At 49.7% G+C, this 27458-nt stretch overlaps 1 protein-coding gene across 2 annotated transcripts; it reads right to left on the bottom strand.

Moving 5' to 3' along the window:
• Positions 1–666: 666 nt before the first annotated feature.
• LOC309970426 (zinc finger protein 516-like) lies at positions 667–17989 on the bottom strand. 2 transcript variants are annotated; one of them, XM_082852823.1, is made up of 4 exons: positions 16664–17989; positions 10742–10846; positions 9831–9898; positions 667–1218 (listed from the first exon to the last, which is right to left on the bottom strand). In XM_082852823.1, the coding sequence occupies exons 1-4, from the start codon at positions 17856–17858 to the stop codon at positions 1159–1161; spliced, it is 1428 nt and encodes a 475-aa protein (XP_082708949.1). In that variant the 5' UTR covers positions 17859–17989; the 3' UTR covers positions 667–1158. The 2 variants fall into 2 exon arrangements, with proteins under 2 accessions (XP_082708949.1, XP_082708950.1); XM_082852824.1 differs by lacking the exons at positions 9831–9898; positions 10742–10846 and having other exon boundaries at positions 1166–1218.
• Between the last annotated feature and the right edge of the window lie 9469 nt (positions 17990–27458).

Below are 27458 nucleotides of genomic sequence, written 5' to 3'. Positions count from 1 at the left end.
TTTGTTACGGCCCTTAACTCCCCACCGCTAAAACTGGCATCTGCGCGACTGAGGAAGAGGTATATAAGCTGCCCGACCCACGGGCCGGGGGGGCCTCCACGCTCTGGGAATGAAGGGACTCGTCCCGTGGAGGCCCCCCGGCCCAAGAAGAAAAGACGCCTACTTGCTGGGACAGATGGACAGGAAGGCAGGGAGGGAGGGCGGCGCAGGAGGCCCCAGAGCACCAGGACCCCGGCGACCTGGGCCCTCCCTGGGCTCAGGGGATCCTCCCGCTAGGACTAAAAGGGTCCAAATCGAGGGGGCCTCAGTGGCTAGATCATTGTTAAGACAGGCAGTCTTCCGTTGTAAGCAGTTTGCAGAATGTAGCCCTGTTGCCAAAAGGTCCTGAGAATAAACAAAGAAGCCTGCTTTACTTAGTGCTCAACCAGCTCTCTTTTCCCAAGCACAGCAAAAGCCTTCCCACGGGTGTGTCTCCTCTGCCGGATTCACTGAGCACAGATGGGAGAGAGGGACACACCTGGGAAACGCAGAGGGCCCCCAAGGGCATGCGATGGGACCACTGCGGAAGGAGGACCTTGTCACCCGCCCGCCCCCCATCGAGCCTGTTTCCACAGCACCTCAAGGCCCATCCTTCCTCTTTTATTCACTATTTTAAATACCCACTAAGACAAGGAGAGGCCAGAGCGTCAAAACTCCGTCAACCTGGACCCCTCCGCCGTCTGTTGTGACGTCACCTCCAACAGGCCTCTGAGCAGCGGCGGCGGCTCCTGTTTCAGTGCTTGGCTGCTTCACTCTGTCCGACACACACGAGCATCTTTCTTCCAGTGTCTCAAACCTGTCTTGAACAATATCGATGCTTTGCGCTCCTACCGTGGCTCCCACCTCCACCGTTTATTATAAGAAAATACGGGCTACGGTCGGTGAGCACGTATATGCATATAGAATATCTACATGTAATTCTAAGTCGAGCATCTTTGTTGATGTTTAACGTGTAACAAGGAGAAGCCCTCCCTTCAGCTTCCGCTCCGCCCAGCGGCTGCAGGATCTGAGGTGTCCGGTTGGGAGTTCTTCCACGGGGCGGTCAGGGTCACGGTCGGGACATCCACAAGGGAACTGCGGACGCTGTCCCAGGGCACCGGGGATGGTGAAAGCGTGTCTCTAGGTTCCCTTTCTGAGAGGCACTGTTTGGACAGTATCTGCATTAGAATGGTCTCTCCCCTGGGGAAAAAAGAGACAAGAGAAAAGCTCATTTCTGCCTTTGGTTTCCAAGTGCATTTTTCCTATTAATTTTCTTAGCAACGCCCGAAGCACCAACAGCAACCTTCACAGAGCCACTGAGTCAGGTCGGCAGAGACCCCTGGCTTCAGCTTTAACTCACTGCACACGAGCAGGCTATGTTTGCACTGTGCCTTCCTGCCTTCCAAGGCAGCTTGAGAAAATCACCCCCAACGATCTACAGAGGTCCATTAGCCGTCTCTGTTCCGCATGCAAGAACAGCAAATCATAGCGCCTGAACCAGCTCCGGAGGAAAGGTTACAAAGATGGCCAGATGGGGCCGGAGGACTCAAAACAACAATGGGCCGTGAGTAACACAAAGCGGGGTTCACAGGTGAACGACAGCGCCAGAACAGGGTTGGATTTGGGGGCCACACGAACCAGAAGAACAGCACTCCCACGGGTCTGTCAGCACCCGAGGGAGCGTCCACCCATTTCCGTAAATAATTACCACGTTGGAAAAATAGAAAGGGTTATTCTACAGTCAAGGGAACTGCAAGATGAAAACGAGAATGAAGGAAAGCCGAAGCTTTCAGAGGAGGCTCTCGCGCGACACGTGCAGCATCGCTGTTTGAACCGCGGAGTTTACAATCTGAGGACACGACAGGGCAAGATGAATCTTACCTAACTGCATGCACCTTCAGCTAAAGTCCCGATGAAGTAAAACCGGCAGCTTGAACTTAACATGCACACATAAAATGCAGCGCTCGTGTGAAATTCCAACTGGTTTCCAGCTATGCCTGCAGGAACCCTAGAAATAAGTGTGTGTTGGGGGGGTCTGGTTGACATAATGAATTAAGTGCCTCTCTTTAGTTAATAGTTTCAGAAAACTCCTACGTACAACTAGCTCTGCATTCACGACACCTACCAGTCGACATCTAGCGGAAGTCAGAAAGATACTCAACAAAATTTTATGGGGGGCCGGGGGGAGTGGGCACAGTGGTACGGACAGTAGTTTATTTGAAATGTAGGAAACAGTAACGGAATGAGAGAGGTGATACAACTTCCTTAAGTAGATGGTGAATTTCCTGCAGTAAACTGAGAAGGATGTTTTGCAGTTTTGCACAGCGACATCACGCCGTGGGGAGATCCATCATCGACAGGGCTCATTTGGAACTGGTTCCAGATACGTTCGAGGACGGAAAATGGCCTTTGTGTTTACGGACAGAAAAACAGGAGTTATTGTTAGCTGTTAGGTGGCTGGCCTTGAACGTTTTGAGGAAGTACGTAGCAAACAGACTCGCTGGGGAGTCCATAAATGGGCAAGGAATGTGTATGAACACGTGTGTTGTGTGTGTCCAGATTCTGTATACACAATCCAGGCACCTCCTTGGATTTCCCTTCCTTTGGACCAGAATACACAGACTTGTATTGGAAGAAGGAAAAAGGATGGTTAGAGAAGAAGCATGAAGATGGCCCTCTGTCCGTAAAGGACTGAAGTTTTACACTGCAGGCTCAGAAAGTTTTAAAGCTACGTATTTTAGAGGGACAGAAAAATCTGGCTAACCCGAACAACCAGGTTGTTTAATTCAGTCCACAGATCTAGAGGCACAGATGCCAAGTTTCTCTTTATAAATGAGGGGATGTGTTCAAACAGCACCTCACTTTTAAGAGAGCTGTTTTCACTTCCGATTCGTTGGGACCAACACCTTATTCCTCAATACAGCAGTCCTATATAGGGTTTTTAAGAAATGACTGAAATTCATCTGAGAAATGAGGCCCAGGGGAAAATGCAGCCATGGAAGAAGGAAGTCACAGAAATACTTAAATTAAGTGGACACATGATATCTGAGCGCAAACAAGTTGCTTTTATTCTCCCACAAAGAAAGAGGCATCAGGAAATGAGAAGCACGCTTTCAGAAAACTTGGCTTTTCTTTATTGCAGCTGTGTGAATTGTGGACTCTTCAGTAAAACTGAACAATATTTATTCAGAAATAAATATTATCTTTCTTTAAGGCGTTTCAGCGTTCCAGGGATGAACAGTGACTTATGGAACTTGATGAGGCCTACCTACTTTTTCTTCCCCTTTTGTCTTATAAGGTAAAGGAATGCATATGTGCTCATGTGTGGGAGTAAGTGACCTACACCCACAAAAGCCTATATCCTCTGGGACACAGGTGAGTCTCTCGGCCTCCGTGGACCAAGGCCTGCATTAGACATGCGTGGTGATGCTAAACGCTTAACGATGTACAGGGAACATCTTACTGGCAAGGACCTTTCCCAACAAGCCAACAGGTAGCTGGGACTCACGTTATGACAGGTCATTTTGGATAAATCACTAGTTACATTCACGACTTTTCACCTTATGTTACACTGAGTGGGAAAACGGATACTGTGTTTCAAGACATTTGGTTTACATGAGTAAGAAAATTACTGAGACAAACCAGCTGAATTTTGAAATGCGATCTGTGATACTGAGAATCTAAAAGTGACACTGAAAACAGATCATACATAGATTCAAATATACCAGCCTATGGGATTTCTCCATCGTTTGCATTCTAATCTCCGTAGCTAAAAATGAGACAAATTAGGTTGCCATTTTTCTCCTCAGTTCCCTTTATTTTGATTAATGGAATTATTTCTCCAGCTTAACTATTTTAAAATAACATTTAGAATAATAAATAAACTATTAATCATAGTCTATAAATTTTGGCAAGGAATTCAAACAAGTCGTAACACCAGATTTCGTATTTCAGCAAAAGACGCTCTGGTCTTTTAAGTCCCAAAACCAGGGGAATGGAGGGAGAGAGGGTTAATTTTTCTTGGTTTTAGAAAGACCATTATTTAATTTCTAACATTTAACGAACAATACAATGGAAAAATAAATTTCTCCACAACATTAAAGAAACCCCCCCTACTCTTTTCTCTAACATCCATAGCGCAGTGATACCAATATTTTAAAAAGCGTATTATTTTCAAAAAATGTTCTTTCTAATGATGAATTTTGATGACTACTAGAAATTAAATGTTCAGCTGTGTTAAATCTATGGCAAAGCATCTTGAAAATGATGCTATACGTGAATTCCTCCTCTTACGTAGAGTTTTGCTTGGAACATCAGCTTCTCTTACGATCAGAATTATCTTCCTAATACAACAGGCGCCAGTAGCGGGTGCCTTTATTCCCCAGGGCTGGGAGATTCATCCCCACAGCTAGGGAAGCTCCACTAATGAAGAGGGCTCCTGGCTGCCAGGGCTCAAACCCTTTTACAACAAATGCAAAGGAACGGAATGCCTACAGAATAGATACTGTGCCCAGGAATAAACTATCCGATACCCTACTATTACCCAATCCAGACCTTTAACTTCCAAGGAGTCGGTAATCCTTTCCACCCCACCCAACAGAGGAATGTGCTGATAAAGAAACTGCTCTGGGATCTCCGAGTTCAAGTGCAAGCCTGTAACACAGAAGGGGCTTAGCCAGTGTGCGTGCAGAAAAGAGACCACGACCAAAAACACATCAAAAGGAAACTCTCTGGCGGAGGGGTGTGGGAGAGAGATGGGTTGGGAGGTTGGGATTAGCAGATGCAAACTAGTATATATAGGACAGATAAACAACAAGGTCCTAGCGTACAGCACAGGGAACTATAGTCAATATCCTGTAATAAACCATAATAGAAAAGAAGAAATAAATAAACTGCATGTATGACCTTGTAAACACAAAAACAAAAAAGGAAACTTTTATTCCTCCTCAAGTAACTGAATTAACTGAATTTAATCCACTCCAACGTATGTATATTATGACATTAGGATTAACTCACATAGGAAATTCAGATATTAATACAGCAAAGTAAGGGCAGCTGCTGTATGGTTGTGGGTACAGACATGGTGTCTGCCCGCCAGCATGATGCTGTCTGAACACAAGGCAGCAAACTAGGGAATTACATTTATGTTGACAACACTTTTCTCAAGCTAAGAGCTCTCCCATCTTCCCTTTAAGGCACGACTAGCAGCTAGACTGTAAAACAAAACAAGACAAAACCAGGATGTTTACAAGCACACGACCAGGTTCTGACAAAGCAGGGAGATGCTGAGAAGAGGGAGTGGCCGTGACGACTGAGCACAACGGTCCACGATGGGCACGTCCACACAGGCATCAACACGTGCATTTACATGTTTACACGCATGTGCACCGTACATATACATGGCGCCCGTGTCTCCCCAGCTGCTCAGGACAACTGTTCACTCTTGGAATAACTGACAACAGCTAACGTGCTGGACGTCTGGTCTCTGCCAGGCTCAGTCCACCGTCCTCGTTAATCTTCTCAGCAAGTACAGGAGTATGTGCTGCTGTTGTCGTCATTTTACAAATGAGGAAACTCAGGTGAAGTTCACCTGCCTGAGCTGAGGTCTAGGTTAGAGTCTCCTACTCAATAAGCCAACATCTTAACAATTCAGGCTACTGAGTCCCTCGGAGTAGAACTGGCTGATCTTCAACGCTGAGAGCTATTAAATATTTATATGTTCTCCACCAGCATCAAACCCACTTCAAACCCACATATGCGCCTGCCAAGAGGCATCACAAACTTGACTTGAAGGTCAGCTGGAACTGGTTTTGTCCGGCTCCTCCTGCCACGTTCCAGGCTGCAGGAATGGCTCCTCCCGAGAGCTGGAGCCTGAAGCCAGCACCCGGGTCCACTCCATCCCCTTCCCCTCCCTCCCATCCTGCATCCAACCCCCAAGTTCTTCCTGCCGCCAAACATCCCCACACCCATCTGCTCTCCGCAGCCTCACCCCAGCTCGGGCCACCTCTGGGTGTCGCTGGGATGACCCCAAGCACCTCCAGAGCGGGGCTCAGCTCACTGCCCGGAACCTCCGCAATCCATCCCCGACCCAGACCAACCCGACTCTCCTACAGACACACTGGTGACGTCATCCCCGGCTCAGGGTCCCCACTGCCCTCGGGATGGAATTCCCACATCTCAGCGCTGGTACCCAACGGCGGTGTCTCTCCCCAGGCTCATGTCCTGAGCGCCTGGCCACCTGCCCAGCTCTCCCCCCATACGATTCCTCCAACGAGACATCTCTTCCACCTCTGGGGTTGGGGTTGGGGGGGTATTGGCAGGGGCACCTGCCGGCTACCCGCACCCTGGCACAGTCTTCTCGATGCCCCAAGCCTGGTTCCAGGGCCCTCACCCTATCACAGCGCTGCACCTCTCTGCCCTGTTTTCTTATCTAAACCACCCACTGGACCTCAGGAACCACGAAAGCAGGAAAAGTATTTACCTTGTCTCCCAACATCCTCGTTATCTCCACCAATATGACAGAGCCTGGCACACAGGAGGTGCGCAATAAATACTGTTAATGAGTGAATAAATGATTATTGTAAAACTGAATTCCCAAATACTGTTTCCGTTAGATAATTTAACATCTATTATGTATATCTATAAAAGTCCATCAACTGTTAGTGTTACATCAAGTAATTTATGCGTGAATACAGTGTTGTGTGATTTTAAAAACTCCCCTGATCCACAGCTTCTAAAGCCCACAGGAAAAGAATGATTTAAATATTAATTAGTTGATGTTTGTAAAGCACACTAAACATGAAAAAGAACACGGCTGGCAAGTATAATGAGTCCCGTTCTAGACATAAATAACCACAGAATTGTCCTATGAATCTAGATCGTATTCTGAATCTAAGACAGTAGTTGGGATTTTTGTAAACAGTGAGAACTCCAGAATAAGAGAGAACAGTAAGATATAAGCCGACAGCTACTACTGCTATGTTGTGCACTTATCCTGGCAGACACATCTCTATGAGAATTCTTAAATTCCAAAATACGTTAAAGAAAACAGAATTTCCTTCAAGAACCAACATGTTCAGCGATTGACCAACAAAAGCTCCTTTTAATGCGACAGAGGACAAAAAGTACTTCCAGAGGCCATATCTCGAATATGCGAGCACGAGAGGTGTATACATCCAGCCCAGTTTAGGTGTCACGGGCCTGACAACACGGTCAGGAGACTGAAGAGCAGGACAGCTGACCCACGGAGGCCTTGCAACAGGAGCAAACAGCTCCTAAGACCACAGTCACTGTACACGTGAAACTAAGAGGTGGGCTGGTCATAAGTACAAAAGTGCAGAACTTGGGTTTACGGAGACAAAGACGCAAATACAGAGACATCTTCTCTTTCATCCCCAAGAATGGGTAGCGACTGTGATGAATCCCCAGCGTAACTCTAAGTAACAAAGAACTAATTTAAAATAGAGTCTCAGTGATCTGCTTTGTTGATCTATTTCCCCCTGTACCAGAAGCCCTTTGAAGAGGCTTAGGTAGAGCCCCTGTGCACCAGGTAAACTGACGTGTGCTCCTGAGGAATCTCACTGTTATTCAGAGACCTGCCTGGTGCTTCCCGGCCCCGTCAAACACTCCTCTGGAAAAGCCGAATCTTAGGTGGACTGAACGGGCCGCTGTGTCTGCAGGAACGCTCTGGACTGACTTCACTTGTACTGTCAGTACGTAAGTCTCCAATTACGGCACGACCTTGCCGCTACTACAACCCACAGACACACCACCGTGTGCGCCTTGTCGAAAGGGGGCTTTACTTCTGTTTAAAAGGAGAGTGTTGCCTGATTCGAGCTGAGGTCACGTGTGTCCAGAAATCTTTTAATTCTGCGTTCAGTGAGATGTTATTTTTTTCATCAATTGTCACAGCATCGTGAAATAACAGCTGTCGTTCTAAAACTACGGGTTTTATTAAGAGAGAAGTCACTTACTAAAAAACTATAACAAAGGGAAAGGCATTCTGTCCGTGACATATGAAGAAAAGGCTTTTAACAAAAAAACAGGGATTCTGAAAATTCGATAAAAAACAACACCAGAGCCTCTGAGCAGGTACCGTCCATCCTAAGGGCAGCTCCACCATGAATTAGCAGCAGGCTCTGGGCAGTGTTTTTATCGCTCACTATTCTCTTCTAGAGAAACGGACTGGAATTTCTGGAGGTTCTTCTGTCATCTATGTCACCGTCGTCACTGTCAACGACCGTGAATCCCACACGTGTCCAGGCAGGGTGTGCTACCGGGATCTGACCACCTGGACCGGATCCTGGATGTTTATTGTGGCAGCAAGGAAACGTTCCCCTCTTCATTTACAAGGGGGAGAGGTTGCAGTTACAGAACCTCCTACGGCAACCAATCAGAAAGCAAGAAGGTTATGGAGAAAATGCTTGTGGGAGAACGAGGACGGGTGTGACGTCCTGTCAGGGGCAGAGAGGAAGAAAAGCTCTGAAACCACATGCTCTTAGCCCGGGATGACGGCACAGACCACCTAGGACGGCGTGTACCCCCTTACTTCAGAGCTACAGACCGCATCCCAGTCACTCGTGCCCAGAAGCTGGCCACCTTTTGTAGATTGAATGCACTAAGGCCACACGTCTACGGTGACCTACGTTCTATGTACACGCGTACGGGTATCTTACGCATTACGGCCGAGCCGGTGGTGTGCATTAGACAGAGAATCAAATCAGGACAAAGACGAGGCCCTGAGACACCAAACTCAGCAGAACGCCTCTTATGGAGTGATTCAAAAATACGGTTCTGAAATAATGCCATGTGCAGCGACATGGATGGACCTAAAGACTGTCATACAGAGGGAAGTAAGTCAGACAGAGAAAGATAAATATTAATCATATAATATCGCTTAGATGTGGAATCTAGAACAATGGTAGAGATGAACTTATCTGCAAAGTGGTAACAGAGTCACAGATGTAGAGAACCGACTTATGGACACCAAAGGGAGGGAGGGGGAAGGGACAAACTGTGTGACTGGGACTGACATATGCACACTGCTAGATATAAAATAGACAACTAGTAAGAGCCTACTGCACAGCACAGGGAACTCCACTCAAATCTCTGTAATGGCCTATATGGGAAAAGAAGCTAAACAAAGAGTGGATATATGTATAACTGATACACTCTGCCGTACACGTGAAACTAACACAACATTGTAAATCAACTCTACTCCAATAAAATTTTTTTAAAATACGGTTCTGAAGGGCTTCCCTGGTGGTGCAGAGGTTGAGAGTCCGCCCGCCGATGCAGGGGACACGGGTTCGTGCCCCGGTCCGGGAAGATCCCACATGCCGCGGAGCGGCTGGGCCCGTGAGCCATGGCCGCTGGGCCTGCGCGTCCGGAGCCTGTGCTCCGCAACGGGAGAGGCCACAACAGTGAGAGGCCCGCGCACCGCACAAAAAAAAAAAAAAAATACGGTTCTGAAGACAAGAGACGAAGCCTAACTTGTTCTCAAGCTAACCTCCAAGCAAAACATCTTGAGTGGAAAAGTATGACTTTCTGGTCTCTACCAATTCCGTCACCCACAACAAGACCCAACGCGGCTGCATCGACCCCGACCGTGTCATTCACGGCCTGCGCCACCTTCAGTGATTATCAGGCACCCACAGACTGTCCCGCAAGACTGGGCTCTCATTCACAGCAACGAAAAGCTACTTACACATCTGGTAAAACACCACGTGGTACCCTTGTGACGACCATCGTGACACCCCTTTTCCCAGCTACGCGACATGAAAACCCACACACCCGTGAGTCGGGAGACCTACTTGTTTGGGGGCATCTGCGGAGGTGGCGTGGGCTGCAGCACCTCGGAGGCCGTTAGGCGCAAACAGCACTGTGAGAGCAAGTGCGTGCGTTAGCAGGGGGACGCTAGCTTCCCGACGCCCCGCGACACGCATCCCTTACAGGTTAAGCACTTGCGCGGAAAAACAACGAAAAACAGACCCAGCGCCCAGCCTGTGGCCGCAAAATACCAGTTTACCATAACACTTACTGTAAGAAACCGAAAACGCTGCCTGGGGCCGGTGCCCTTTCTAATTCAGGCTTCGTCGCCAAAGAGACCCATCAGTGACAACATTAATTAGCCGGGCGCGTGCAGAGGGCCCCTCCTTCTGCGTCACTTACCGTTTGGCCCCTGTCACTTTGCATCAGACCCGACCCGGGTACGGATGCATGCTTCACGCTTGGGATAAAGCACCCCCGGCCCCACCTCGCCCTGGCTGTGTGGTGTTCCCACCACACACACATTGCTTCCCCCTGATTCCATCTCGGGCAAGCTCTTGACAAACAGGCCGAGGAATTCTGCCACTCGGCACCCACCGGTCCACAGAGGCCAGCTGGTGCCGAGGAGGAAAGCAGGCAGCCCGGTGTCATGCCGATGGGGGATGTGGGTTTCAGTGCGTCCTGGTGGCAGCGTAACTCATTACCCCGTGCACTTCTGAGAAGTCCACTCTACTTAAAGTGGAGCATTTGCAAGACAGGCTTATCTCAGATGAAACCACATAGCACTTGGATGCAAAGGAAAAATCATTTCCGGTGCAGGTGCCAGATGGGACAGCCTAGAGTGTCATCCCAGGAGAGAAGGCCTGACCCCTCACCTCACCCGGGCGAAATCTAAACCTGTCACCGACTGTGGAAAACAGAGACTGCCTCCCCCCAGGGCCCCCCGGGCAGGTACCTGTGTGAGCCCGCGTGTGGGCCCGGAGATGGCTAGACTGGTGGAAGCACTTTCCACACTCCACGCAGACCAAGTCTCCCTGGTGGGCCGGCGTCCGGAGTGTCCCTGGGCAGCGGTGCAGGGGCGGGGGAGGGAGGAAGGGGGCGAGAGGAAAACATCGTCAGCCCCTCCGCTGTGTCCTGATGGCGGGCACCTCCAGGCCCCCGGACAGCCCACACACGCAGGACCGCGAGGGAGCACAGATTAGAGAGGATTAAACTCCACTCCCATGACGCGCCCTCAGGTGTGTGGGACCCAGGCAGCTGGTGGCCCGCATCCGGCCAATGGAGTGATGTGGCCAGACCAAGTGAGGGACCAGGAAAGCAGGGCTGGGCCGGGCCCCCAAGGCGACGCTGGGCCACACGCCTGGGAGCTGCGCCATCCCCACCTACCCCCCTGCCGGCCCCTTACCTGTGTGTCCTGCGCATCCCGGGCAGAGCACAGATGGGACACCTAGGAAGGAGGCCGGTCTTAGAGTGCCGACCTCCCGTTCCCTCCTGACCCTAAAAGATGTCCGGCTTTTGCTAGAAAAGGGACGCAGAAGACTCACACCTGGTCTGTCTGCCTTTTCTGGATGAGGGCGTCTCTCTGAAGAAAAGCCTCATTTTTCATGTAACGGTAGCTCTGAAATGACTTCCCTGAGCCTAACCTTCCCCATCAGGCTCGATGGTAGCTCAACTCAATGGGGAAACAAAAATACTAACTAGAAAAAGGTATGCCTATAACAACAAATGTTTTTAAATGACGCTCCCTGAGCTGAGTATTTACACACCTGACATTTGAACGTAAAAGGTGAGTGAAAGGACGACCAAGGCGGGGGGGGGGGTCTTAGCCAAACAGCTGAGACCGTATCCTTCTCTTGTCCTCATTCAGAAGCCACAGCACATACAAATGATATAAAATTGTTTCTACATTACAGGTACTATTTATGGAGATAACAGTCAAAGAAATGCACGAATTGTAGGGCAGATGGTGGATTTCTCGTTGGACAAGTCATGAACGTGAGTCTCCGAGAAAGAGAAGAATTTGCCCACAAAGTTCTCAGCTTCTTCACCACCTCCTTCAGGGATGCGGAGAATGATGACACATTTTAACCCACTCATGCCCTGTCATTAGTAAAAGATCAGGGTGTCAGCTTCCCAGTAAAACACGGAAAGTGTCACCTGGCCACGCGACCCCAGGAGCCGCGGGCTCATGTGCTGAGACCACCCGCCTCCTCTTTCCTGGAGTTCTGACCAGGCCAAGTCGGGGGGAGGAAAAGCTGAGGAGGGCGTCCCTGGATGCCTGACCGATGGGCCCAAGAGGGGGGGCCGGGGCTCCTGAGTGCGCCGGACACCCCAGTTCTTCTGACCACAGGCAGCCAGCGTGAAGACGGCTTCTAACAACAGCTAACGTACTCAGCCGTTCAGGGCGGTCCCTCCCTCCCCTGATTCCAGGAAAATCTCAACTTTATCCTCGCTTTTGCTGCTCCCTCCTTTTCACTGTGAGCACCCTCCAGCTGGGCTCCTAAGAAGACCCTCTCTGACAGCCGCTGTGCTTGCCTGGATTTTCCCAAGAATAATGGGGCTGCATCTCAGTGCAGGTCCTAAGGATGCCCCCAGGACACCCACCGATGAAGACGACTCCCCCATGTGGCCTCTGCCTCTAATGGTCACAACATGCAAAACTAAGCCATTACCATACTTCGTTTTCTAAGTAATTCCCACCCAAACTAGCAGCAGAGAAAGCACAGCCCTTGCACCCACTCCCCACTCATTAGGTATGCACCAGCACACACGCACGCACACACACTGTCTTCCCATGCATTCTATCGTATCATTTTCTCCCTACTTTTTAAAGAAAAGACCCTTGCCCTTTATGGTCAATAATATTATGCCCAAACTACTTCAAAATTCTGAGCTAGTGAGAAAGGTTACAAACTTCATTTGAATTGAAGGCTACCTGGTGAGTAAACAGCTCTGCCGCTCTGACCTCAAAAGTAAAGTTGTGTATAGAAAGTGGGCTCAGAAAGGAAGGGAAGAGGCCTTGACGGGTCTTTGGGGGCACCTGCAGACTCTCCTCCAAAGCCCTGCCAACATGCACTCAACTTCGTTACGCTGCCCCCGCCAGGGGAGGAAGGAAACTGAAGGATCCCGCAAAGGTGCTACCGAGATTCACACAAAGAAGTACAAATCTTCTGTCATCATCCTATTAATATGTCTTGGGCATACAAGCCTTTTTTAAAGTCTCAACAAGAAAAACCTTATATGTTATCCTATCCAGAATTATCCTGTTCTTTTCGATTTTTTAAATTCTAAAATCCAAATCATCCTCTACTACAGGCTGGACACAAATTCTGGAAACACAGATAATTTAGTATTTTATGACTGTTCTATCAACAAACCACTCACGTTACACTCATACCTGTTTCCAGACTTGGGATCTACACAGCAGAATGATCCCAGGAAACGTAGCTTTTTTTTATCCTTAAAGGATTAGGCTTCAAGCCCCTAAGGGAAGTGACGATGATCGTTTCCAGGTAACGTCTTTTCTCTTCTGGCAGAGTTTCCAGACTATTCATTTCTACACAAACATCATTTGGTCAAAACACAGGTGGGGAAAAGCTCTCTGAGGACTCTCTCTCTTAACCTCATAAAACCTTGATGTCTCAGAGGCATCGCCCGAGAGCACCGTTCTCTGTCTCAAGACAGTACCTCCCTCGAGACTCACAGGATCACACCTCCAGCACCACAAGGATGTCGTGTCCACAACAGGTGAGTGCCTCTTCTTTTACAAGATTCCCTTCTGCACGTTTCTGCCTTCCTACCGCGATACGTGTCACCCACGGCCCGCGTGGGGAGGCTGCGATCTTCACTCGCAGACGACACCCCTCGGGGAAACACAGCGAGACTGCATCAGAGGACAGCGTGAGCCCCCAAACTGCTGACAGACTCGTGGAGTGGCGATGAATTCGCTCAGATTCTAGACTCTCAATTCCCGATACCAAAGTCAACCACGTATGTACTCAAGAAAAAAATGGGTGCTCAGCGAGGAGTAGAAACCAAAACCTTAAGAGTTTAGTTACTGCAAATTCAGTAACGTGTCGGGAATGTAATTTTTGGGAGCGGCTGCACACAGTTTCTAGGCTGCAACAGGAGACATAGAGTCTCTGTAACAGGAAACATCACTTCTCTGTTCACCTCTCAAATAGACCTCACCACACCTGCTGGGCTTCCCTGCAGCTACGACACTTTCAAAGCATCATAACCAAACACTCAAGGGAGAAAGGAACCAGCGAAGGCCCCCCGTAGGCCAAGCAGGGACTGATACCCGTCCGCCGCTGGACCAGGAAAGGGATGCAGGAGAGGCAAAGGACAGGGTTTGAAGACGCAATGGGCCGGGGATGAGAAGAGCTCTGGATTTGCTCTGAACTACCCCCAAGTCCAGACCAGGAGCCAAACCGAGTCCATGAGGGAGAGAAGGGGCCACCGGGGGGGAGCAAGTCCCTCCTGGCGGGGCATTCAAGGTAAACTGAGGCAGGCCAACCAGGATTTACACAGCTGACCTCAGTTCTTCCCTAAACCCAAGAGCTTCGGTTCTCAAAACACACCTATGAACTCACACACCAAGGCCAAAAAATTTTAAGCACTTCCCCTAAGAAACCCAAACCAGGGTGAGGGAAAACACCATAAATCTGCACACTTACACCTGACACGAGAAGAGTAAATCATCCAAGAACAGCACACACGCTTTGAGGACGATTTAGCATTTTTCACATTTAAAAGATAAATATCTAACCTCTGTTTAAGGGGAGGGGGGAGCCTTAGAACCATGTATTTAAAAAATCTTAAAGAAAAGGAAAACATTTCAGGTTACCTGTACTTCAAAGTCTGTCGTGTGAAATTCTCTAAACCTTAACTTAAAACGCACTTCTACTTTTTTGGGAAAAAGAGCAACAACAAGGCAGGTCTACACGCAGCACAAAGAGCCTTTAGGAAGTGGGCATGTGGGCCGCTTACTAGGTGCGAACTGGCAGGTTTAGAGCTGTGTTCGGGCAGGCTGTGGGTTGTAACAAAGGACGTTCAAGTCTGGTTTACTAAGTGGAAGTCATCCAAACACTGGTGCAGACTCCACTCACTCTGCAGCCGGGTAGAGACTCCAGGAAGCACTGGACGGAGGGGAGAAGGTGACCAGGAGCACGGCGCCCACGAAACTCACCATCATCTATATCTAAGTCCTCTCTGTTTTAGGGTCCGCGAAAACCTGTACCTAGAGAACTGAGGTTGGCGTGAGATCCCGAAAGGCCAACCAATATATGTTTATTCCATCTCAGAGAAAATAATCTGCAAGACTGGGAAACACTGCTGAGAACATGGAAAGCTCACTAAACTTAACAAAATCCAAAAAGGTGGAAACGCTAAGCTACGTGGTAGCAGCCATTCCCCACCTACCAAGGGCCGTGCGCCCAGAGCACCTGAAGCACAGGGGAGGGGATGAGAGCCTTAACCAGGACACGCCCTGTGCACCGCATCTTAATGAAAGCCTCCGCCACCTCCAGGCAGCCAGGCCTCCGCTTCATTCTAGAAATTCTCAAGAAACTCTGTCTCTGAGCCACAGCCCCAGAACCACCTGGGGTAAGGACCCCACTGGCAAAATCTCTAAGCCTGTGGAACGCCTGAGTTTTCTGCTAGTCGAAAAACACCTTCGTTTTTCTCTAAGGGTCAACATGGACCAAAGGCCTCCTCGCCACACCAACGTGGCACCAGTGATGGAGCTGGGCAGGTTCCAAGTCATAGGAGGAAACCGGGAACTGAGAGACGCACATCCGTCTGCCGGGAACCACGGCCACCAGGCATCCCACACAGCGGATCGGGTGCCTCTGTGCTCGTGACTCCCCCGATCTGAACTTTGTCCCCAAAGGTGCTTCTGAGCTCCTGGAATTTGAGGGACTGGATCTCACAATTCACCTGAAATGGTACCCTACTTTAATAAATTACAGATGCTTGGTGTACGGTTGTATGCAAAAAAAGGTTAGGACCACCCAGGTAAGGTAACTGAGAGCCGGAGCCCCACAGGGGGTTTTGTCTATTTATTTTTTAATGGAAATACTTAGACTTCCCAGGGTTCTGGATGTTAACTGAGAGCTACCTTCAATTTATAATCAAGAACGAGGGCATCATATCCCATGCAGGCATTCAACGGAGTCTGTGGAAATTCGCTGACAATTCCTAATTATTATTCCTATTAGGTATTAATACCGAGGTGCTGGGAGGAAAGGAAGATGATGATCTGAGGTATAATTTTTTCCAGAATTTTAAACATGAGTCAATTCCCCAAAGCTGGTAAGGGACATTCACATTCTGCAAAGGCTCTGCTAACGAATGCTGGAGTACTGATGTGCGCTTTTAAAATTATATACGTGTAAAGATAAAACTTAAGTAACCACTTCAAATGCATTTGAAGTGGTTACTTTATAGAGGCATGAGACAATGAACATCTACTGATCCTTGTTTAAAATAACCAAATGGAGGGACTTCCCTGGCGGTCCAGTGGTTAGGACTCAGCGCTTTCACTGCAGAGGGCCTGGGTTTGACCCCTGGTCGGGGAACTAAGATCCCGCAAGCTATGGGTGCGGCCACAAAAATACTAAGAACAAAAATAAGATAAAATGGCCAAGTGGGTAAGTGCCACGGAGGCCGCCTGCTAGGCGCGGAGGGGGCGTGGCTGGCTGTGCCGGAGGGCGGGGGGGGGGACGTCAGCAGGAGGCCGGGCACAGCAGCCAAGGCGCACTGCGCCAGGGCTCACACACAGCCAGTGGGCAGCACTGCGCCCCTCTAAGGAGGGGCGCCCCCGTGAGGTCCCAGAGCCCCCAGGGCGGGCGGGGAGAGGGCCCGCAGCCCTTACCTCTGTGCTCGAGCGCAGGGCCGTTGCCGCCCCAGCTCTGGTAGAGAGAAGCAAAGTCCTTTGGAATGTGCGTCTTAAAGATACTGAGGATGTCCAGGCGCTTCTCGGGGCCCTCGGACGCAGGCTCCTGCTTGATGTTGTGTAAGACGGGCTGGGCCTGCGAGGCCGCAGTCCCTCTGGAGCCGACCTTGGCGGGGGGCTCTCGGGGAGGTAGAGGGGGGCCCCCGTCACCTTTCCCGTGTGCTTGACCCTGAGGCTGAGGGCTGAATTTGGCTTTGGGCGGGTCCAGGGCACTGTGCTTATTTGGGGGACCGAGGCCGGCCCCCGCCGGGGGGAGGCCATACTTGTCGCCCTGCCTGCTGCTGGCCGGGGGCTGGGGAGCCGCCCGGGCGATGACGGTGGGCGTCGGTGTGGCAGTTCTGCTGAAGCCCCCGCTGCCCGCCGCGGGCCCGGGTCTCGGGCCGGCCTCCTGCTTGGGCTTGGACGGGGGCGGTGGAGCCCCGGGCTGCTCGGGGCCGGGGCCGGGCTTGGTCTGCCGATGCCCGTCGGGGCCGGCCGCCCAGAGCGCGCAGGGCCCCCCGGGGTGGCTCTCCTTGCTCCTGGGCAAGCCGGCGGCTTTCGTGGGCACCCCCAGGGGCGAGGGGCTCCCTTTGGGGCCCGGCGCCCCGCCCGGCACCTGAGTGCGGGTGAACCGGGAGATGGGCAGAGGCTGGCACTCTTTGCCCCCGAGGGCAGGCGGGGGGCCCGTGCGTCCGCTCCGGGTGAGGAAAACCAAGTTGTTCCTGATGCTTTTGTAGCCGTTGGGCTGAATCCACTGGGGGGCCATGGAGTGGCAGCTGACCCTGTGCCAGATGCGCTTGTGCATCCACAGAACCTCGGGGTAGTAGGTCTTGTGGCTGCAGTAAGGACACGGGTGGACGGCCAGAGCTGCCTGCAGGGAGGAGGCCCCCTCCTTGCGGCCGGGGTCATCCCGCGTCGACCGCTCGCTCAGGTCCAGCGGGACCAGGTCCGGGGCCGGCGCCCGTCTCCCTCCCCCGGAATGCTCTTTATTGTGCAAATCAGACAGCTTCTCTTTCGGGTGGGTGGCTTGGCTCTCAGAGGGGAGCTGCACATCTGCAGTCTGAGCGGGATGCGAAGGGAAGTCCGCAGCATCCCTGGAGCCGGGGCCTTCTTGCTTGGGGTGAAATGCTGGCATCTTTAAGTCCACAGAAAACCTAGGCTGCTCTGCTCTCTTGGAAGTGTCTCTGCTACTGCTTTCAAGTACGGACACAGCAGCCGTGATCCCCGCGCTGGGCTCCCTGGCGGCTCTTCCCGATGGGTTATTTCCAAGTGTGTGACTTTGGTCTCCGTTGGAGAGCGCAGCGGAGGCTACTTCTTCAGGAAAGCAGCAGCGGTGTGGCTTTGTCCCTGGAGGATCGAAATGGAAAACGTGACGTTACCATTTCTCTTCAGAACAGAAGACAGAGAAGCACACCCAAACCGCCACGTGCACATGTGGAGGGAAGCGTGTGGGTCTCAGGAACGGTGCGATCCAGGACCTGGATCAACAAGCTCTGTTAAGAGCTGATCAACCTTGAGGGCAAAATGGCGCTATTTGGGGTGGGGCTTCTTTTCCGATTAGACGACTCAGTAGACTACAGGGGAAAATACCATAGCTGCCTATCTAGTGACATATAACTACACTGTTGCTAGTCAACAGAGGGGGACTAGTTCTATCAAAAAACAGAAAAAAAACTTAATTCTTTATAACAGCATAAGGCTTTCCGTGGCTTTCAAAGAACCCCTCTGCCCATGGTCACAGAGAGGCAGGGCTGGAAAACAGTGTGCTCTCCCCGCAGGGATCCTGCAGCTGCCTCAGAAACTACGGGCCGATTCAGGATGGGCCCCCGTGACTGTCTAGTAAAGTCCAACATTCAGCTTCAAAACCTGGACACCAACAGTTTCCTTTGGAGGCATGAGGGGGAAGGGGGTGAGTCACTCCTCATGCCCACGCCTCCCAGGGGGTATGCCCGGGAGAAACGGTGCTCCCTGGGTGGGACGCCCACTGCCGCTCCTGTGGGGTCTGCCTGGAGCCTTCTACAGGGGAGCTGGCCGGGCAGGGGTTCCCTGCCACGGGGCGGCCTCGCACCCTCCCGGGTGAGTGCCGGCGACATCACCCCAAGTGCAGCCAGGCTCCCTGAGCTTGGGCACCGAGGCTGCAAAGCTTCTCCCCGACCAGACTGCACTGCAAGTGGATTCGACACGATTTAACAAAAAACCCACTTGAAGTCTGCACTGACGACCTTGGGTTTATTTCAATTAGAAGGTGCACAAACGTTTCTGGATGTCTTAAACCTTTCCGAACTACAGAGCGTGGATTCTTCCCATCAGTACGAGCTCAGAGGTGTTTCTTCTCATTACAGGTATCATAGCGGGGATGGACCAAAATCTTAGGTTTTCTTTTATGAGAAAGCCCAATACTGTTGGTTTTTAAATAGGAATTTTTTAGAGATTTTAACATTCTCATGGAATGTAGGTATCTGTTTACACAGAATGTTAAAATTTTTCTATACTCAACGTTTTACTGTATTTCTAAACTAGTATTTTACTATACTCAATATTTTGTAAAAACCTATAAGGGAAAAGAATCTGAAAATACATACACACACACACACACACACACACAACTGAATCACTGTGCTGTATACCTGAAACTAACACGATATTGTAAATCAACTATACTTCAATCAAAAACAAAAAATAAAATAAAACAAAATTTTTCTAAGTATATTTTTGGAGTTAAGACAGTAATCACATCAAATTGGTAAAAAAAAAAAAAAAAAAGAAGAATAAAAAGTGTATTCCAAAGGGATCTTCAGGAAAGCAGGAAAGTGTCCTTCACAGAAGGCATTTACCAGAGATCTGAAGGAACACAGTAACAAATATTCATTTTCAATTAGTAGGTAGACAGCCACTTATAAGCAACTTTAAAGGATTACGTCCACATAAGAAAGGTTACCACTATGTAGTGATCGGCAGAATTGCTCAGGAAACAAGACAAAAGAGGAATACGTTTTCTGATCCTATAGGCTCTGAAAAGCTAACATTTAAATAAAGTTAGATATACCTGCCTGTCATGTGGGTACCTAGCGTTACTCAGAAAGCAAACCAGGCGGCCCTGGAAAGCCCTGATGATAAAAAGGGCATTTAACCTGGAATTAAATGCAGGGGATTGTCCTGGCCTTTGTTTAATTCAGGCTGAGGCTCAGTCTATCAAATTCACTTTCACATTTTCAAAGAGAGTCAGGACGGCGGCTTGGGGGACCTAGTTTTTCCTGCATTAAAGGCATATGGATTTATGAGAACACACACCAAAGCCTGTTAGTTGAAACAACAGGGCCACTGTACCTGACACTACGCATCTGCAGGTGTTCAGAGCACATCTGTCAGAGCCCCCAGAGGTTATGCTCCCACAAAGGATTTCAAACAGCACGAGAACCTCCAGTACCTCTGACCAAGACACCAAGTGAAAAATTACGGCAGGCCCTCCGTCACAGTACCGGAACTGAGAGACACGGCTCTGAGGACCCCCGCACCGCACAGCGGGCCGGCACACCTGCGTGAGGGTTCTGAAATGCCTTCCCTAGCTCCTCACCTCTGTGCATGGGTCTTAAATTGCACCAAGTAGCAAAGGAAGCAGTGTGTAGCCATGTTAACGCAGATCAAAACACACTTTTCAACTGACCTGCTGAGAAAGCAGATTAGATCAATGCTGTGAGCTTTGGTATTCTGGTTTATAAAACAGGTACCATTTCAAAATTTTATCTCTGGTTTAGGGGGTAAAAAGCAATAGCACCGTAAAAGCCCATGATTCCCTCTTCTGAGAGGCTTACCACACTGGTCATTTAGGGGACAAAAGGACACATGGGTCTGGTGTCTCCTGACGGTCTTGGGCACAAGATGAAATGTGGCTGGACAGGGCGCACTGGGAGCTGACCCGACACCCCTGCCCAGAATCCACAGGGAGGAAGGTCTCCTAAGGATGCTACAGCATCGGTCCTCCCACAGCCCCACCATCATTTATTGGCGGCCTAGATGGAGAAATGGGACTGGACAAAGGTATCAGACCCAGGACTGACACTCAGCTAGGAGGGAGAGCCAAAACCTTCACCAAAAAAAAAAAAAAAAAAAGACAGATTCAAAAGTTTTCAACAGGATGGAACAAAGGCTCAAAACTAACAAGAAGAAACAAAGTGCAGGAAGTGAAAGGTCTGGCTTAAGGGCTGTGCTGTGAGAGTCCAGGCTCCTAGGGGACCACAAGCTCAGCGTGAGTCTCCACGGCCCAGGGTTTTATTGATATATCAAGGTAAGGCCACAGCCACAGCCAGGGAGGCAAGGGCACCAGCAGTGCGCACCTAGCTGGAGGAGCCCAGTCTCAGCTCCGAGCCCCATACTAAGAAGCGTCAAAAGCATGTCCAGGACAGGCTCATGGAGGGAGGTCTCTGGAAACCAAGTAATGTGGAGAATGACTGCAGGAACTTGGACTGTGCCACCTGAAACAGAGGGCTGCTGGCTGGACCACCACAAACTCTGACATTCAGTCCCTGTGTCCTGAAGGGAGGGAGGGAGGGCTAGTTCATCCAGCAGCATTCTAGCTGCCCCCTGGAATCATCTGCAAAGGACGTGAACCATCGCTGGAAGAAAGACCCACGGCCAGTGCCTAGACCAAAAAGCAGCCTTTTGGGAAGAAGGGTCTGCACGTTTTTTGAAAAAACCTTTGGGTGATTCTAACTGTGGCCACGATCAAGGCGCGCTGGGGTCGACAGAGGACAAATCACTGGGAGTCATGGAGAACCGGATTTCAGGAGAGGCCGAGACAGACAGAGCCGCCGTGGGGCTGGAGGTCAGCCCCCAGCAGGTGGGGAGGGGCCGGCCTTCCGGGGTCCACAGGCTGCCTCTCTCTCCCTTCAACTCCAGGGCGGGGAGGATTATGCAGAAGGGACCAGCGACCACCAGAAATGAACCGTTGGCTTCACAGGCACCTCAGTGGCCTCACTGCTTTCCTTTCCATTCAGTGGACTCGGATGTGGTGGATTCTGCACAGGTGTGTCTGAGTGATGTAAAGAGGAAACATGCTTCTTTTTTTAGAAAACGCTCTGTCGTGGCTTCATGTGTAACTTTCAAAGTAGCAAGTTAGCACTTCACTCCGGGGAGCGCGTGTTCAGCCACCACACATAAACGTGGGCTGGGCCAGCAGGGAACGGTTTCAAGTCTGGGGACTGAAGGCGCTATTACAAGAAGAGCCTCATTTCTAAGTCCTCGGTTATCATATGTCACCTCATCAGCTCATCTTGGTTTAGTCAGTCCACTTACTGTACGACTGTGGCTCTTTGCCTCTCTTTTTATGTTTATTATAATTTCTTCGCTTCCCATCCTTGGTTAAAACAAAACAAAACAAAAAACACAGACACTCTCAAAACAGAAACAAAAACAAAACAGAAACTAACGCAGCACAAAACCCTGCATGCCTTACGGTGGGCCTTCCCCTGGCACGAGTGTCCCGACGGACCCTTCAGTAAACCTACGGTCACGGCAGGCAGCTGTGTCCTGGGTAAACCTACGGTCACTGCAGGCAGCTGTGTCCTGGGTATGGAGGGAGAAGCTTTATGGACTGACTTGTCCCCGCCGTCAACTGATTCCTGACCAGTCTCCCCAGTTTCTCACCCCAGTTAGTTACGCTGTGAACACAGATGACTCGTTCTGACAGGAACCTAAGCAAATCTCAGAGGATGTTATCAGCTACTAACGTCTATAATGGGATCGAGAGGAAGCAGGAGGAATGTGGGTCACCAGTCCCGCCTGCGAGACGCGGCTCTACGTCACCGGGGAGGGTCAACCGCCGCTGGCCAGGCTTGGTCCCCGGCGCCCGCCAGCCTGGTTCCCGTAGGCGAGCGGGATGTGATGCCAGACACCGGCCGCGGTGCCCCGGTCATGGCTGACCTCACCATCCGGCCAGCATCGCCCGGCCTCGTCTAGGGGTGGCGTGGCCCTGATGGGGTCCCCAGGCAGCGAGGGCCTGGCTCGCAGCAGGATCCACACAGGTAAAAAGCAATAGCACCGCAAAAGCCCATGATTCCCTCTTTGGACAGGCTCACCACACTGGTCATTTAGGGGACAGAAGGACACATGGACCTGGTGTCTCCTGACGGTCTTGGGCACAAGATGAAAGGCTGTTGCCCTTAAGGGGAAGGAGGCGTCTTGGCTTCTGCCGGTGAGCTGCCGTCCAGCCGGGAACACCCAGCGCGGGGCTGGGATGAGGACTCCCCCTTCCCCAGGAGCCAGCAGCCCAGCGGAGCCAGCTACACCCGCCATCACCTCTCTCAACACACCCAGGAGGTGAGGCTGCTCTCCCCCGCGTTGCAGGTAAGGAAACTGGGGCAGAGAACAGCTTCCACAAGGCCTCGCTGTGGCTGGTGGAGCCCGAGCCCTACCCTGGCCATCCAGCCGTCGCCCGCCCGCCGCGTCCACGGCTGGGGAGGGTCCGCAGGGCTGGAGGTGACCCTGTCCAGTAACTGCTGGGGAAGAATCAGATGCTGTGGTGGAAACCTAACTTGACTTTTCCAAAAGCTTACCCATATTTGGGCTGGGTGCTCGTAAGGTGAAGTACTGAGCCTCACGTGTGCAGCAAGTTTCTAGAACTTTTCATATTGGACCCCAGATGCCTTCAGGTCCTGCAATTCTAGAAGACGAACCTTCTCTCCAAAGAGGATGCACAAGAACACGGTAATGCAGGAAAACTCAAAACGACGGCCAGGTAAGGCAGTTCGCTAAGTACTGACGGACCCTGGTCCCGCTGGAGAGGCCGCCTGGCCGCCTCGCAGGGCCTCCCCGCCCCCAGCGCCTCATGCCCCACGGCCACAGGACCAGCGCGTGGCCCCAGGAAGTGTGCGAGCTGCAGAGGAAACAGGAAGAGATGCTCTCCCCTGCGGCCCCTCCTCCTGCCCTAGGAAGGGATCCGGGAACGACCTGAGTGTGAGACTCCATCAGCAGCCCCGTCCCTGAATTAAAACCCGGATGTAATAACATCTGTAGTGATGACCGCAAACGGCAGCTGGCGCTCAAGGCTGAGAGCAATCTGCGCGTTCAGGTCATTGGTTCTCCCAACCCCAGCGGCTGTGACCATGAGATCGTCTCTTCCTGCCCCTTCCTAGCTGTTCCTCTTCGTTGAAAAGACCCACCAAACTAATTCCACACACGAGTGTATGAACGGGGAGTGGGGTTAAGGAGGTCCTCGAGACAGAAAATAGCCTAAACCCAAATTATTCTCGTGATTTGAGCCTTATATGGGACAAACAGTAACTCTCTCCCCAAAGATACAATATCCCAAGTACTGTAAGCCTGAAGAATTCTCACCATTAAGAACTCCCGGATTAAAAGTAATTTTGAGACTTCAGCGGTTATTTTTAATATTTGTGAGTTCCTAATAACTTTTATAACAAATATTATCAGTTACCGAAAACTTGTTGTGACAGCAAGAACACCCGTTTTTAAATAATGTTTCTCAGAAGACCCTTCTTTTCTGATTTTTATTTTACCCTGTCTTAAAAAGGGACAGCTGGGGCACTTCACTAGTGGCGCAGTGGTTAAGAATCCACCTGCCAATGCAGGGGACACGGGTTCGAGCCCTGGTCCGGGAAGATCGCACATGTCGCGGAGCAACTAAGCCCGTGTGCCACATATACTGAGCCTGCGCTCTAGAGCCCGCGAGCCACAACTACTGAGCCCATGAGCCACAACTACTGAATCCCGCGCGCCTAGAGCCTGTGCTCTGCAACAAGAGAAGCCACCGCAATGAGAAGCCCGCGCACCACAACAAAGAGTAGCCCCCGCTCGCCGCAACCAGAGAAAGCCCGCGCACAGCAACGAAGACCCAACGCAGCCAAAATTAAAAATTTTAAAAATAAAAAAATTAAAGAAAAGGGAAAGCTGGTAACAAAAATAGATACAGGGCAGAATAAAACGTATGATGTTTTAACAGAAATGAGAGCCATTATGCATCGAGATTTAGCTGAAACTTGAGAGTTAACTGAGACAATTAAAACACAAGAAATTAACAAAGAGAAAACTGCATAGGTATCTGGGGGTGGAAAGAGTCCCTGGAAAGATATTTCAGCTAAAAGAATCTCAGAAACACTGAACCTCAATGAAATGTGATGAAGAGGATTATTATTATCATAGGATGTCTTGGATACAATGCAGAAATGACTTAAGAAAACGTTTTAGCTGCAATATCCATGGGGCTTTTCAATTAGCAAACACGGTTTAATAAGCTTTCTGTGCAAGTGAAGCAAAGGAAACGCTGAAAAGCACTGCCCGGGGCTGGTTCAATGTGGAAGTTCTCCTTCTGGGAGAATAAAGGAAAATAACCAAGGGGCAAAAGACGCTCTTATTATTGGTCGTATACAGAGGGGCACCCAGAAAAGCACGTGACCAAGTGACCTACTTGCGAGGCTGCTTTAAAGGAGGGGTTACAGCAAAACAAGGAGATCACCAGGGCTTCCAGGCCCAGGAACAACACCAGTACCAAAGTGAAAGTCCCAGCTCTGCTCCACTTCACCCTTTGTAAAAGGACAGGCTTTGTTTCCATAGAGAATAATACAGAAACTGCTTCTAATGGCCCAGTATCTATCAAGGACTATTCAGCTCTATGGTCAGAAAAATCTCTTTAAAAGAAGTGTTTCAAAGCTCTCTCACTCGTTACACATATAATATAAACTATAATAATTAATAATAATAACAAAGTTTCAGTAAGGAAACCAGACAGAACTAGAACAATGAGTGACAACTGAATAATCATGTTTTAAAATTTGTATAAATGAACCAATATTTTATTCCCTAAATCGTTCCTGCTTGTTTTTCTGTCTGAATACAGTATAGGAGTTTTCATTTTAAGTAATTAATCTGTTCACATAAATAACTCACAAAACTGTAATTTATCTGCGTTAATAGAAAAATATGTAAATATCTTAGCACTCTGGAAGCCGGATTTTGATTTCTGAAGAAAAACACTTACAGATTAAATACAGGACTTCTGACTAAACAGTGTAACCACCGTTCCACAAGGATACTTAAAGCTTGAAATCTGGGGAATAATGTTTTCAAGAACATTCCTATTCAGAGAGTACAAAGCCAACATTTTAAAGGTTAATCAAATACCTCGCGTTTCCACTCAAGCTTCCAGTAACTAGAGGGTAGTCCATCCTGCCATAAAACATAATCACATTCTAGAAATCTAGAACTTACTGCTTCCTCACTGATACAACCATAAAAATGTGTCACTCGGGTCATTTGTGTGTTTTTTTTTAAAATCGAATCCATGCTGAAGTGAACAGAATTCAGGTATATTTTCACAGCTACTGTCCATTTTATACACCCTCCTTCACTCCCCAAATCCTAACAGAAAGTATAAACTTGTCCACGTGACAAAATTCAAACAAATGTAAAAATGAAAAGAAACCATTAAACAAAACTTTACAAACCACGTTCTGAAGAGTAATGAACATTTCCACTTTACTAAGGCAAAGAGAAAGTAAATAGAATGTTATAAAGAAGTACGTTGAAGCCGAAGTAATTGTTGAAAGAAGGCATTTATATAGCTTTTAGATTTTAAAATGTCATTAAAAAGGTGCAGCAAGGAACAGCCCAGGGAAGCTTAGCACATGACTCTTCTTTTGTGTCACCCTCCAGCCCTGTTGCTTCCTAACGGGCAGGACGGGTACACCAGCTCCTCAACCGGTACAAAAAACTCACGTCCCTTAAACCGCCTTCGTTTTTTCTTCCACAAGCTGCCTTTTAAGAGACCAAGCTCAGAGCAAGACTTCGGCAGAGAAGTCACCCTGTACATCTCCAACATAAAAACAATTACAAGAGACACAAACTAGCTTTCACGTGGTTGGAAAGTTTGCTGCTTAATTATCCCGAGATACAAAACCCGAGTTCTGTGTATTTACAAACAAATTATAATGACCCTTTTTAAAGAAACTGGGACTCTTTATCAGGACAATCTTTCACATGTAAAACCAAGCACGTGCTGACCTGCAGAACAAAGGCCACTCTGGGGCACAGTGCTGGCCGGGCTGTCCCTGGAACCGCGGCTTCCGGCGCCGTGTGCGGACATCACCACTAGATGGCGCCCGCTCCCAACGCGAGACCCCGCTGCCGGCGCCTGCGCTCCGCGTGGCGTCCCGGGTTTCAGAAACGGACCGAGGAGGCATGACTTTTGAACAACAGGTACGTGTCAGCCAAAGAGGTACACCGACAACTTGCTTTAAGTGTGCATCAGTACAGTTGCGCATATTTCCTCTGCAAGGGCTTCGCAAGTACCGAATGTATCTGAAATGGGTAAGAGTCGTTCATCAAAAGCTCTTGATGTGTCTGTTCATGAGCATTTTCAGAGGTTAAAATGTGGAGAGCTGTAAGCTAGTGATATACTTGGATGATCTGGCTAACTCAGGTGAAATGATCTGTCTATGCCATTAGACCGTGAGGGTTCGATTACAGGCAGCACCTACAAAGGTCCAATTTTGGGACAGAAAACCGGGGTGCTTCAAAGGGGAACTGGCCCAAGACAGGCACGACATGGCCTGATGTCCTTCCACACAGAACTCTGTCTACATGAAAACCAAAATTCTTTTCATTCGTGGGGCACTGTCGTATGTGCCTTCAGACTGAGGGTGGGCAAAATGTTCTGGGGACACGATTTCTGAGCACTTGGCATCTACACGCCCGCAAAGTTAACCCTTTATTAGTTCATGAA

This window comes from Leucopleurus acutus (assembly GCF_964270905.1).
Source record: "Leucopleurus acutus genome assembly, chromosome: 13".
In the NCBI taxonomy this organism is placed as follows: Eukaryota; Metazoa; Chordata; class Mammalia; order Artiodactyla; family Delphinidae; genus Leucopleurus; species Leucopleurus acutus.
This window is presented reverse-complemented; position numbering and strand designations above follow the sequence as displayed.